Source organism: Diadema antillarum, unplaced genomic scaffold (assembly GCF_040938485.1).
Source record: "Diadema antillarum isolate AM-2024a unplaced genomic scaffold, OU_Dant_1.0 seq00000135_RagTag, whole genome shotgun sequence".
In the NCBI taxonomy this organism is placed as follows: domain Eukaryota; kingdom Metazoa; phylum Echinodermata; class Echinoidea; order Diadematoida; family Diadematidae; genus Diadema; species Diadema antillarum.
The window spans coordinates 832,849-847,933 of record NW_027271212.1 but is presented as its reverse complement, the minus strand read 5'-3'; the positions used below and the strand labels follow the sequence as shown (position 1 = coordinate 847,933).

Genomic DNA, 15,085 nt, shown 5'->3' with positions numbered 1-15,085 from the left:
TCAGCCAAACAGAAACTAAAGCTACCTGCAGGAACCCAAGCCATCACAGATCGCTATCCACATCCTTTCGATTATATAGGCCGACTACTGTAAAACATGATATATTCGCGGCATGAATTTTTCGCGAATTGGAGCCGACGGCCTTTTTCGCGGCATGAAATTTCCGCGAACTGCCACTGGCATTCAAGGCATACAGTGGAGACAAGAACTTTCGCGTGCATTTTAATTTAGCGAATCTTGGCGCTCGCGAAATTCGCGAAATTGAAATGCATGCGAACATTCCTCGTTTTACAGTATGTGCAAGATGAAATGTGCAGTGGGATAGCGGGACAGCAACTTGTTAAAAAGCTCAACTTGGCACCTTCTTTGGAGCAAAAAGGCAAGAACTGAGAAGGTGAGATGACCATTTGGCACCTTGGCTAGTTTTCAGCAAGTCCCCTTCTCACCTCCTTCTTTAGAGAGCATTCAAAGTTCAATTGTGGGCTTATGACATCACCTCCCAACCTCCTTCTTGTCTTTATTAATTAAAATTGAAGTCTTCATCACTCACAGCCTTTCAACAATCTCAACTCCTCCTAAATACATCCATTACTATCATGTACTTGCCAATGCAGTGCTGATTTATAATGGTACAATATCAAGAACTCGAGTGCTGTTGCACAGACAGAGGCTGAGTATTTACATTGCTGTTACATAGAAGTTCATAGAACTCAGAGCTGGAGAAGGTGGAAAAAATAGAACAAAAAAGGCTGGCAGCAAGGCTAGTATGGCAAACAGTGCATCATGATCTACAAAGATGTGTCATGATGGTAAAACGTCGTTACATAACCCCCCTCCCCCATTTAAGTAAATATAATTCCATTACCATTCCAAACAGGCCATGCAGCGGGCATTCACATTATTAACACATGAAGTAAAAATCAATGGCATATAATTGGATAATGACTCCATTTCATGGGAAACATGCAACACTGTTGAAACCCCATTTGCACCTGTCAAGAGGCTCGAGATGAGGAATAAAGTGACACGGCGCAACCAATATTATTCTGTAATACATGCCAACAACTTCCTTTTCAAGATTTCCTTTATTTCCCCACATCCCTTCCTGCACATGTTCCTTTTTCTTTTGATTTCACTCCATGGTCTCAGACCCTGGGACAAACATCATGACGAATGCGGATCAATCAATGTCTTTCCAGCAATATGATCATATTTCCATTTTAAAAAGCAATGTCTGGAATCTCGCTGAATGGTATGAAGTAAGAGGTTGTTGGCAAAATACAGCAAGTTCATGCTAGCTTATCGGTATACAAATTCATCTTAGCTGTTGGCATAAGGATAATGATCAACGCCAGTAACAAAGAGCATGCTGGTTCAGGTTGCAAATGGCATCACAAGCTACTGTAACTACTTCAATTATTTCTTCAAACATACAAACCAGCAAATTTATTATGGTTTTTTATTATCTTGAAATAAAATCATCTTGAAATGCTATAGGAAACATAAAAACCATCATAATAAAACTGCTTAACAGCACTTAAAACAACAGAGGACACTTAAGGCTAGGCCCTATAGTGTACAAGGCTATGAAGAATTTTGCAAATTCACTCCACATGTGTGAAGTTTTCTCTCATATTTCTCTCAAAGTCTGAGAGAAGATTTCATTCACTACAAAATGTAGTTTCTGACAAAGATTATCTACAGAACTAACACCCTTGAGCTGAAAAACGAAAAGGGAATTTGGCGAAAACTTCAATCAAGTTGATTTAAGATTCAGTCTGCAATAGAATGTAGTTTACCGGTACGTTTTTAAGTTCAACACCAGCACCAGAGTCTTGCCGGAAAAGGATAACAAACATTGGCCTTTTAGGCAGCCATAATTCAATGTTTTATCACCCATGAATCATGAACGAGCTATCAGAAAACAATAATATCCTGGCAATAACCTGCATGATATCACAAAGTTAGATCTGAGGGCCTCCTCGTAAATATTTAAAGGAGCATGCTATGCACACAAGCAGGTTACCCTCACAGGTAGCAATTATGAAAGACAGTCACATAACTCTGATGATTCATTGTTTTTACTTCAGCTACGTTTCTCAAAAAAAAAAAAAACTCTCTCTCGTAGGATTCACATGAGCAGCTGTGAGCTCACCAATATCACAATAGCCACAGTCACATTGGCAAAACTTCTCAAAGTTTAAGTTCTTGAAATTTTGTCAGCGCAACATCCCACTACAACAGAAATTTCCTGAAGCCCCACAAATCTTCTCGAAGTTTTGCAGTCTGAACACATGCAGCTGAAAGTTTGTGACATGACCAGTCCAATTTCTATTTGCAATGCCCTCCAAGCTGTCAGACAGCATGTGCTTTCTTCTTCATTGCGCACATGCACCGGTGACCCAAACTTGGAGAACTTATCGAGAAATGGGACTTCAAGAAACTGCACCTGCCAGTGTGAACTGACAGGAAAACTTTGCAAAGTGTTCTCAAATATAAATTACTTGTAGTTTTACCAGTGTGACTGTGACTTGTGTACAATGAAAAATATCACAAAACACGCCTATTAAAAAAAAAATGTTGAGAAGCAAAAATAAAATAAACTTCCATACCATCACGAGCACACACTCCAAAACCAGAAACATTTGTGGCGTGAAACTTTCCTGAATTACATGCCGCCGACAGCCTTTTTCATGGTATGCAACTTTTGCAAATTGCCAGCTGCCATTCAATGTAAATGTGTAGACAAAAACTTTTGCGTGCATTCTACTCTCCCAACGCTTGGCTACTCGCAAAATTTGCGAAAATTTCACGCACACCAACATTTCTGGTTTAACACTTTACTCAATCCATACATACTGACAAACATACTCACATACGAACACCTGATCTCTTATCTCCCCCCCCCCCATTCTCTTTCTCTGTCTCTTTCTCTCTCTCTCTCTCTCTCTACACACACACATGGAAGCTGCCTTGCTGCACACTATAGACACTACAGAACAATAACAACAATTCTCCCGAGACCGCAAATGACTTTCACAGCCCTGATTTATGGTTTGACCCTGACCTTCACCTGACTTGGAAATGACTTTGTATGTTCTAAGTAAAGACATGAGCACAAGTTTGAGAAGACAAGCTTCTGGATCTCAGTGTGAAGAGAGGTCAATTCCCAACACTGTTCAAAACAGAATTGTCAACAGCAAATTAAAGGGACACATCTACAACATATTCCACTCCAAAAATCTGACATGTGTGGTCCTTCAAGCTAATACTCTAGTACTATGCAGAGTCACCGTACGGCTTCTAATGGGGACAATTTGTGAGCGAGCCAATTTCCCACCCGATAAATCCCAGACATTACATTCAGTAAAAGGTACACTTCTTCATAGATTTTTTTTTTTTTGAGAGTGACAGAATAAGTTTCAGAAGTTTGCTTTACATGTAGTTTTTTAAGGTAATTAGACATCAGTTAGATCATACAGCCCACTTAGTAATCATAAAAAATTTCTGAAATTGAACCACCACAATATCTAAATGGCATCTTTTAAAGGGATCGTATAGTTTTCGTTGAGACCTAATTTCAAGTTTCTAACATTTTTTGGTGAGATAATGAGAAACCTCTTACAAAATATGAAAGAGCATGTAATTCTAAGAGGAATTCAATGTTTATTTGATGAAAATTGGTTTTGAAATGGATGAGATATCCAAAAAATAGCAATTCTCATTAAGTGTGGGACCCACACTTTATTACAATCGCTTTGTTTTACTTTGTTTTTGGATGTTTCAGTCATTCCACACCCGATTTTCATCAAATAAACTTTGAATTCCTCTTAAAATGGTATGCTCTGTACTATATCGTAAGTGTTTTCTTGGTATCTCACAAAAGGTTAAAAGCCCAATTCTCATCTCCACCAATACCGTACCATCCCTTTAAGCAAGATATTCGTGTATATTGGTCTCATAAATTGTCATACGGTCATGAAATTGGCACCTATGTCATATGTTTTCCTGTGATTTTCTGGTGATTCAAAATTCTGTCATAATTACAATCTTAGTTTTAGTTACAGGCTCTCTAAATCCACAAAAATTCAGATGATTATTTTCCCTTTATTGTTTCGCTTCACTTTGAACTATGAACGGTCTAAAAGTCTCCATTAACCATCAATCAAACCATAAAATTCTACTTATGGCCATTTCAAGGTCTCCGTGGGTAATCACCAAAAAATTACAGTCTCGGCAATGAACTATAATTACTCTAAGTGGCAAACAGCATAGTAAATGTGGCCATTATACCAGGTCAGGTGTAAGCCTGAAGACCGGGTTTGCTACGGGTCATGTAAGCTCTCCAACCCAATTATAGCTGAATAATTCACATGCTGAATTTTTTGGTGTTTCTTACATGACTTCAAAGAGTTGCTGCTCATATTTTCTGGAAAAATAAAACGCTCTTTCAGCATTCAGGAAAAAACAGAAAGTGAGGGGATGGAATAAACATGTTCATGTCTTGCATACTGACTTCTAGTATACCAGCTCAAGCTGAAATTTGACATATGTCTCATTGTTGACACTTATTGCCAAAATATGTAAAAGATTTGGCTAAAATCATGACAACTTGCAAATGAGTACAACTACAAAGTTGTCCATCTAAAAATGTAGGTTGATCTTCATGGTGGCATTTCTTTTTATTCACTTTGTAAGTTTAGAACTTCACAGACAGCATGTTATCGAATGATGAGAACATCTCGCTGCATCATCTCCCATAGCACCAGACGTGTCAGATGATCGTAATGACAACATTTACTCTGGTGGGTATCTCGTGAGTCAACGAGGATAGAATAAGAGCAGAGCTTCCCTCCGACAACATGAACTATTTGTATGCAAATTCCAAGCAAAGCAATTAGGGAGAGAGAGAGAGAGAGAGAGTGGCCAGGCAACATGGTTAATTGATTTCTGTTTCTGGCTCAAAAGTTGTGTCTACCTGATCAGCTAGATGCCCAGGCTGGAGGAGATTGAAAAATCAATCAACTAACCGCCTCCTGGTCGATTACTTCATTAACAATACCGCATCCTAGATAAGAATGGTTGGATACAGGAACTGTTTTGTTTTTGTTTTGTTTTGCTCTTTTGTTGTTGTTGTTAGAAGCCAAAGTCAAGGTCTGTGGAAGTCCCAAATGCCTGCCAAACACAGGTCATCCAACCGTTACACAAGCATTCATTGCAATCATAACAAAGGCATTGTGTCATTTCATTACCCTTATGCAGATTTCTTACCTAAACTATGTAGACAGGGCTTTACACAACTAACATAATTTTGAATGAATGGGATCAAGTACAGTCCAGCCATTCCTCTCGATACTGGAGAGGTACAGGAAAAGAAACATACGATTACGCTTCCACCACAACATCAGAAATAAAAAGACGAAAAAGACGTGGAGTACCGTACTTACTGTCAAATCTTTCTGCCCTACGAATGAAGTAATCCCGAAGTATACTGCTCTTTTCGTACACGACGTTTTCAAACGCTGAACTACTAATCTGTGTTAGCTCGTTCTCCATGTTCATTGTACAACATGAATACCCGGACGGACACACTCTTAAGTCGTCACCTGGAGACAAAGGAGAGAAAAAAAGAGGGAAAGAGTGAATGCGATGCATGTAAAGAATCAAATATAATTCAAATCTTTAAAAAAAATCCCCAAATATTGAAAAATAACATATCTTGACCATTTGTACCAGTCCAGTCTCCTTCATAAGGAGAGACTGACCAAAACAATCAGTGATTTGTGTATATGCAGAGCCAGTCTTTTGCTGATGATTAATGATTAATAATTTGATTTGATCTGATTGATTCCAACACATTTTGAAGACTCTTTTCTCATTGGTACAGTTCTACATAATTTGGTTAAATCAGTAGACTTTGAAGCACACAAATCTTAATCTCTGAAGAAAAAAGTAAAAATGAATGATATACTGTGTTTGATGGATACCTACAAAGAATAGTTCTAATTGATAGTCTTGAATAAAACAAAACTGTAGAACACAAACAAGCTTAATTCTTGAGAAAATATTATATTCTTAAGCTCAACAGTATCAAATTCAACATAGTTCTTGAAGAAAAACCTCTGAAGTACTAGTTCTCATTGCTTTCTGTTCCTTTGTAGGGTGAGAACAGACCATCAACCCCCTACATCATTAAAAAGAACTCTGTCGGCATATTATGGAAAATATTCTTTGAAGTTATCTGAGGGACCATTTATCACAGATGCGATTCTCTATCATTGAATAGGGACACAATCTAATCAGCTAGTCCGTGATACTGATAGAGACTCAGAGACACCAAGTTCAGCAATGCTGAGAAGTTGTGTCATCATTTTGCGCACTAATTTATAGGATTTGTGGTAAGAATGCCATATTATAATGGCTGCTGGCAAGAGCATCGGGAAGAGCACAATGGCGATGAAAAATCTGCCTCCCTTTTGGTTGTCAGAGATGTCTGAACTTAATCGCTCTCCACTCGGCGTATCAAAGAATCCAAGTTAAAGTCGACTCAATTCACCGCTTCGCCGCTGGGGCCACCATCGTCTTCCCTTTGTCTCTTATTGTATCGTCCCAGTGTGTCTGCATCGCACATGCATTCTGAGTGAACTTTAATGGGAATAGTCAAATCGAATGCAATCAGAAGATGTGACCTATCCTATCGATCTGAATACCTGGGCAGAAGATTCCCCTCAGCCCCTGGACCATATATCCATTTGGGGGGAAACACTCAAATCCAGACTTTTCCTAAGCTGCACCATGAGCATACTGGTATTGATACCTATATGATATAGGTAGAATTGGTGCATTATAAATTCTAACTCACCACCAACATTATCCATTAATTAAGAGGTCAATAATACAATGGCACACGTATCAACTTCGATACATTTTGAAGATGTTATATTGGTAGCAAAAAGACTTTAGGTTATTTTCTCTAGTGAGTTATCACTTTTCCATCTCTTATTTGCTCTTGGTAGAGTTTTGATCAAGTATCACCCACCTGCCCTGATGAAAATTCAGAATGCTGAGACTTATTTTTTGACTCCTCCACATAGATCTAGTCAACAACAAAAAATCACACCTTTTTGTGATCCTGTGAACCTTTACCAACTGAGAGCATGAGATATACATACATTTTCTCAAATTTTGCTATTCAGAGTATGTAACTGATGAAAGAGAGTGATACTTCCCTTTTTATCATGACTAAAATATGGTCATTTCACAAGAGAACACGCATTTTCAGAGCTTATAACTTCATATTTCTTTTCCCAAAGTGCATCAATTGCTGACAAAATCTACACAACTAAAGGTAGTTTGGAGATAGAGATAGTGCTCCATGTTTTTCATGTACGTTTGTATTCATGAATGATCAAATACAGCTCACACTGCACTGGCACAATGTTGTTGACACATTGTTATGGAAAAATGAATAGCGCCGCCACTGTTCAAGTTTTTACAGTTATATGCAATAGGAAGAATTCTCCTTTTTGGTCTACACTTCATGACATCATTTGCTGCTGGAATTTTCTTCGAATTCTTGTCATGTCTGGACATGACTCGACCCTAAGCTCCCCTCAAGCTACCATCTGCCTGGCGGCTTGGCCTGGGTAAATACACTCTGAAATCCGTGAACAATGCCATCTTCCTTTTCTCCATTTCTGAGAGAAAGGCTGAGAACCACCAATGATGAAGGAGAATGATGAAAGCGGCTTGGATGCCCTTTGTGACAATGACACAACATTACAGCGAGTTTTGACAGCCTACTATGTAGGCTGCCATATGTGTACTTCAAACAAAAGGGGGGGGTGTTTCATACATTGTAAATCTGTTCTTAAAGTTACGAATGACTGAAGAACGACTGGAACATCTTCTAATGTGCTATACTTATCAGAATTTCAATAATTCCGCACAAGAACTGATCACCAGTCATTCTTAAGTTGTTCGTAACTTTAAGAACAGCTTTATAAAACACCCCCCTGGAACAGCATCATTCCTCATTGGAACACTCTCAAGAAGCACTGCCAAACAGCCAATGACGGAAGCTGGCTCCAAAATTCAACCGAGAAGTGGCATCAGTCTCATATTTCAAATGATAAACTTTCGACAAAGCTCACTGATAATACTTGTATGCTGAGATTTCCTCAAATCAGAGTGGTATGACTTCACACATATGATGGAAGAGATGAGGTAGGGACAAATTACTAGGGATATTTGCCAAGAAACATTTCCGATGGAACACATTTTGAAGACTTGTCAATTAATCAAGTAAAGGGGAAAGTGGTTTAAAGGGCAACAAGGTCAACACCACATATTCCAAGACATATTAAAGTTTACTTGTCGGTACTCTTTTAAATCTTATGCCAATGTCAAATGTAACAAAAGAGTAATGTTCCTAATACCTAAACTCCAAAATGAATTATTCTCTTTTATTTGTGATTTGTGGATATGATCAATAAAAGTGTTGCAAAATAGGATGATTTTTCAGCTTCTGACCACTTCATTAAAATGACTGAATTCCTCCTGTCAAAGCAGTGGTCAAACAAAACTTATCTTTATTCAAACTGAATTGGACAGAGCTTCTGAAGATATTTGAAATCAAACATACACATAAATACAAAATACAAAACTGAGCTCCTTGTATGGAGTAACTGTTCACATAAAAAATATGAATTTCTGTCTGTCGACATACAATGTACACAAGATGACAAATGTGGATTCTATTTGATTTGGTTCTTCCTCAATGAACCTCACATACATGTACTAGATCATACTCATTCAAAACAAACAGGACTTCCCTCCTCAAATATTGACAGCTCTATGAAGCGCTCATGGGCCGTGACGCAAGAAAAGGGCCCTTGGGCATGTAATACCGAAATTGAGTTTTCACCACCATGTTAAAGAATGAATTCTAAAGTATTTAGATATGCAAACCGTTTTCTGAAATTCCACTCCTAGGTACCCCAATTATGACATTGAAAAAGGCAAGTTTTGTACAAATCCTGCCACTTTTTTGATGTGTCTACGCATGTGCGCGCAGATAGCTATACCGGTAGCTGATATCTGTTTTTTTTTGCATGTATTTGTTTGTCAAACTTCTACTCCGTTTTTTGGTGTTTGTGGCCCTTTCCTCGCATCACGGCCCATATTATTTTTCTCCCCCAGTTTTCAACATCTACCATTTCCAGCGTGAAACATGCAGCTTAACAAATGCAGCGTTGCTACAATGTATCAAACTTCTGGGTTTTTTTTTTCTTTTGATGGGGGATAAATTAAACTCACGAGAATCACAAACAACATGGCAATTTGTTGGTTACAATTTTGGAAGAAACAAACGGTTATAGCTGAGATTGAAATTAACATCTTTACAAAAATGTCAGGTATGTACAATGTAATCATGGGTTTATCATCCTGTTGCAGGGTATGGAGACTGGCAGATTACAATAAGAGGTACATGCACTAACCATTCAATTAACTCTATCTATACATCAAACAGTCAAAATGTTTTGAATGGACTTTTTAAGACATTTCACTGTTTCTGGGTGTTAATGTGACATCTTGGGATGGTTAAGCAGTTGTAGATCACTCTCATTAAGATTCAAGACCAAGTCATCACTAACTTGGCTTCAGTAAAGGATCTCAATTTTTTAGAGATCAGAGGCACGGAAAAGACAAATGGTATCATGAACCAGACGCCTTCCTCTGACTCCTAACAAAGTCACACACCACAGGAGTCTAATGCATCCTTCCTAACTGTATGCATACACACGAAATATCTGCACCACGGTTAAGTTCCTTTTAAAGTGGAATTGGTGGTTGGTTGCAAGGAGTCAAGCCACAGCATCACCTGCACCCAAGATCATACTCCTGTTGCCCACGACAACGGATGTTGAAAAAAAAAAAGGTAGATCTAACCCAGATAGGTCAGATGCTTTTCAAATTCACCCCTCAACCCCTTTAAAAAAAGAGGGGGAAATATTTACCATCGTGCCACACTTAGCTTTTTAGTTAAAAATAGCGAAGGGATCAAAGACGAAGTAAATAGGAAAGGGGCAGAGAGAGTAAGAACGCACTGCGGACTGTTAACACAATTATTTGCCTTTTGTTCTCTTTGTCCAACGGTTTTCAATGCTCCTGGTAGGTCAGCTCACTGTCAAAGTGTCACGGTTAGGGCCAAATTCCACCGGCTCTTTCCTTTCTTTTGTGCAAAGTCGTGGCAAACGGAATTCCACCCCTCTGCATAACTCTACCCACTTTTTTCCCCTCTTTCACTCCACTCTCTATTCCATTTCCCTCCTTTGCACAGCTCGAGTCATCCCTTACCATAACAGACTCTCTTTCTCATTTTTGTCCCCTCACTGGCTGGACTATCCCACTTTGTTTTACAGGGGTATTCTTACACTCAAAATATCAAGTGATTTTGCAGAGATGTTTTTCTTTTTCCATTCTCTTGCAAATACACTGTTTCTTTGCCAAATTCCATCTTCTGTTTTTTAAATTTCACAAGTGTACCGTGTATTAACTATCTCATGTTTTTTATGACTGAAAGTTTTGTTGAAGCCTTTATCTTTGACAAAATTGGGTAAGCTTTTATTTTCCTCTGATTTAAAAAAAAAAAATGAGAAGACACAAATTTAAAATGTACAAAAATGCATATCAAATACCTCCTTTCACAGAAAAATCCCTTCAGTATTTCTTTGCCAATGGAATTTCATTTTTCCTTCTTATATCTGTAAAAAGAATAAGCTAGTTTCTTACACAACATTTGAAATGTTCACATTGTGATTAATTCTGATATAAATGATTCACGACTGCATCAAGTACTCTGGAGCTGAGCGGGTGGCTTCTATAGGCTGTTATCAAGCCTTGTTCTCGGTGGTACACTGAATTCTAGCAGCTCTCAGTTGGACCCTTCTATTGTCCACCCCACGCCTCTCCCACTACTTTGAAGTGCCAGTGCGTGGGTAGGGGGAAAAGGTGAATGAATATTCCAACTATGCAGTCGGACCAGACATTCCCGTCACTTTTGAGTCTAAAACAAACTGAACGCATCCTGCGCCCGACAACGGCCCAGGACAGGAAGGGAGCTGAACGCGACAAAAGTCACACAGTCATGTCGCAATGCATCGTCGCTGAATTGCCCAGCTCCTTTTCTTGTCCAGCCAAGCAAGCCATGCATGGCTGAAGAAGATAGCACATATACTCTGCACTTATCTCATTCCACAGTTCAATTGCAAGTTGTCACTCATTTTCCCTGTATGTTACTTTGCATCCAAGTTACCAAGCTCTGATACTGCATGGTTGGGGCCTCTGAAAGTGTCAATGAACACCAATGTTGGAATTGACTTTTAAACTTAAATCAGACAAACATGGCTAAAATTCCATCAAAATCAGACTTGCATTAAGGTCACAACATTTCTCACAAAGCACATATTCTTACTATATGATATAGTGATATTGGTCAAAACCACATAATATGTATCTTGTCTGAGAGAATATTGTCCATTTAACTTGATTTCTGCTTCAAAACATAACAGAAAATTCATGTTTTTATTGTTGATACAACTAAAACCCTTCACTCTTTGATGTAATCCTTGCTTGATTACTACAACACAACAGAACTTGATGCAAGGTATCTTCTTTTGAAAATAAAAAATGCAACAATTACTCTGACCACAAATTGACAGTTCACAGTAAATTTGTACTCTATATGATCCAATGAGACGCTTTTCTCGTCAATGGTTGCAAGAAATTATTCCATGCTTTCACCTTTAATATATAAATAATTTTTCTCTAATTTCCAAAGAGAGTTTAGCAAGTATTCAGTCAGGATTATACTAATTTGATACTCAAATTCTCTGAAGTCCCACAAATTAAAAAAAGAAATGTTGATATCTTACTATGGTTAATAAATCTTCTGTCTATCCACTTCCATCAAACTTGTCCTTCTAACACAAAGTTGTGTGATGTACCATCAACTTCATTCTGTAAATACCCATATGGATCTATATCCTTTATAAATATTACTCCAAGTTCATTCAACCATACATGTAAATCTCTCTGTATGAAGCCTTACTTTACAATCTACTGTTCCTGTTTGTGGCTGATTTCCGGGCAAGAGTGCTAAAAAGGCCTTGTTACAAAAATCATGCACATCACACAACAGAACCTCCCACCTACTTCTTCTGCCCACCATTTCCTCTGCTGGTCATGTTCAAGGCAGATATTCTGTCAATATCCCTCGCCTTCTCCCCCAAACAAGAAATATATGCCATGAATATTCTTGCCGTATTTCCGATTGCCCTTACAGCCCTACCAGGAATCGGAGGCATCACCCTCCCCTGGCAGTCAGGAGCGATTCCAGTCCACACATGAGAAATTTGCCACTTTCTTCACAAATGACAAATTACCAAATTGTGCAACAGGTAGGAAATACACTAGTCAAATCAACCGACAAGTGAAAAAAGAGCATGCGAGAAAAGGAGAAAAACTACTAACTGCGTGATTCATTACTATTTTGGATTAAATGTATGGCCCACATGTTGCTTTTTTCAAAGATGAGTTCTAAGTTATTCTCAGTGATAAAATCATACGGAAACTTGTGATGCTTCTTCCAGCAAATGACCAAATAAGGTTGACTTTGATCTAAGACAAATTCAGATTCTGTCTCAAACATAAAACACTGTTTCATTTAAACAAAAAACACAGGCTGCAGCCCACATAGAAACAGGAGGTGACCACGTCTGTGTCATACACATGTATTCTTGACTGGAGACGGAGGCTGAGGCAGTGGCTACTTATGCTTGACCTCTCCGTTGACAAGGGTCAGACCGGAGGAGAAAGACAAATCAAGAGCCAGCATTGCTTTGCGAGCAAAGGCCCACAACCCAAGATCAATAACAGCCAAATCAATAAATGTCACCGGTACTCTATGAGGCTCCGCATCTTTAATAATCACGACGAACCCACGATACCAGCGAACAAACCCCCTCCTCTCAACATCCTCTACACATCACACACACACACACACACACACATACACACATACACATTTTGCCCACTGTCCCTTTTCATTTCCTCCAGTTTCTCCCGTTTCTCGTCTGCCATCACAAGATGAACCTAAACTCTTTCTCTACTTTCATTCCCCTCTCCCTTTTGTCAAACAATTGCAGGCCTGGCTGGCCTTCTATGAGTGAAGCTAAGCATGCAGGCATATAATATGGATTTTAAAAAAGTCTTTCTCCAAGAATGCTATACCAAGGATATTCTCTACTCGATCAATTTTCTTGGGAGAATGTAAAAGGAACTCCTGCGTGAATGCCAATTTTGACATCGTAAATCATTCCATTTGTCATTCATTCTTAATAAGAGAAAATCTACATCAATATATTTTGCAAAACATTATATTGTCTCAAATGTACCCCAGTAGGAATATTTTCATAGCAGACGTTAAGTCCTCACCCCAAAAAGTACACCGTTTCACAGTCAGTATAAAACACAGCTCATTCATTGTTAGGAGCCATGATAGCAGGTCATCTGAGGTCGGTTGGCACAGGTTGTAAAGTTCACTAGAGGTCAAATCTCCCACAGCCTACCACATTCCATCAACCAGTCTACATGAGAGGTAGGTATCACATGACAAGGGGGATTGTGGTGGGTAACTCCCTGTCCCCCACCATTCCCCTTTCCCCTTACATTACCCCTCAACATCATGTTAGATTCATTAAAGAACCCCAGACTAGTAAAAAAAAATAAATAAACAAATAAATAAACCGGACCCATTAGGCCTTAATTCTAACGTTTTCAGCAAACATAATATACCTATTAAATACTAATGTTTTCAAACATTGTTTAGGCCTATACATAAAGATGAAAGCTTTTCTCACCTAGAAATTTTGAAGAACATAGCAAGTAGGCCTAGTAATGTGATTAAACTGGATTTTGAAGTTTTCAGAATCATAATCAAGGTATGGGTAGTTTAAAGAAGTTTGTAATCAGGTCTTAGGGATGAAATATCCATACACAAATTTAAAACATCACTACACATGTCTCTGGCAGTCATATTAACCCATTGAGGACGAGTCCCGAGTATACTAAGGCAAGCATCTATGGGAAATGAGTCTTGTAGCAAAATCAAACTGTCCTCAACGGCTTAAAATGAGTTCTTAGAATCAACTGCATTTTTAAAATAAATTTTTCATGGAGATAAATGATCTTATTTCAATTTCTTGCTGCTAGGTAAGGCAAGCCTTCCAATTGTGTGGCAGCATGCTTTGAGGTCACAATAAATGATCATTGTGAAGAATGTATGCTTGAAATATAAGCATACACTGCGATCTTACCAATACTGCATGCTACACCACAGACATTCCCAATGTCAACAAAACCACAAATAGCACAACTTGTACATCTTGATCAAAATTACTGTATATACAAAACAGATATAATTCAGTTATGATTATCTTACAATCCCTTTAGTCCACTGAGCTGGTGCTTCATCTTTTGATTTCTTCTATTTTCAATGACAAAAGGACTCTCATAACCTCATTCTTGGACAAAGTACTTCAGCCCTCTCAAGATTATCCTTTGAAAATACCATCAACACATCTAACAAGCCGGTCAAGAACGGTTACACTTAAAAGCAGCATATTTTACAGCATCAAATATGATCAAAAGCACTCTGCTATGCCAATAGAGTCAATAAAATCTTACAAATCTTACAAATGCCAAAGGATCGCTAAAGAAAGAAAGAAAAACATCTTGCGGACAGGGACAATCCATGACCAGGAATGGGAGAAATTTTGGAAGTATTTCTCAAGGACACTCTAACATTCAGGATAGAGAGTGGAAAGCCACATAAAATACTGATGTCACTGCATTCCTGTGTGCCAAAAAGTGAACACTGTGTATATTTTTGTCTAGCTTGGGGGAGGGTCACTCTATGGAGGGACAGGGCCTCATCCACACTGTGCCTCATTGGATCCTGAGGTCATCTTGAGGTCAGAGTAAAATAACCTCCATACCAGAAAAAAAAAAAGAGAAAAAAAAA

The 15,085-nt window shown here is 38.5% G+C and overlaps 1 protein-coding gene across 1 annotated transcript in view; it reads right to left on the bottom strand.

The window, feature by feature from the left end:
- Window positions 1–15,085, bottom strand: part of LOC139727538 (glypican-6-like) — a 103,838-nt gene that overhangs the window by 61,949 nt on the left and 26,804 nt on the right. Inside the window, exon 2 of the mRNA XM_071638515.1 lies at window positions 5,448–5,606. Within this exon, the coding sequence (XP_071494616.1) occupies window positions 5,448–5,606 (159 nt within the window). The remainder of the gene's footprint in view (window positions 1–5,447; window positions 5,607–15,085) is intronic.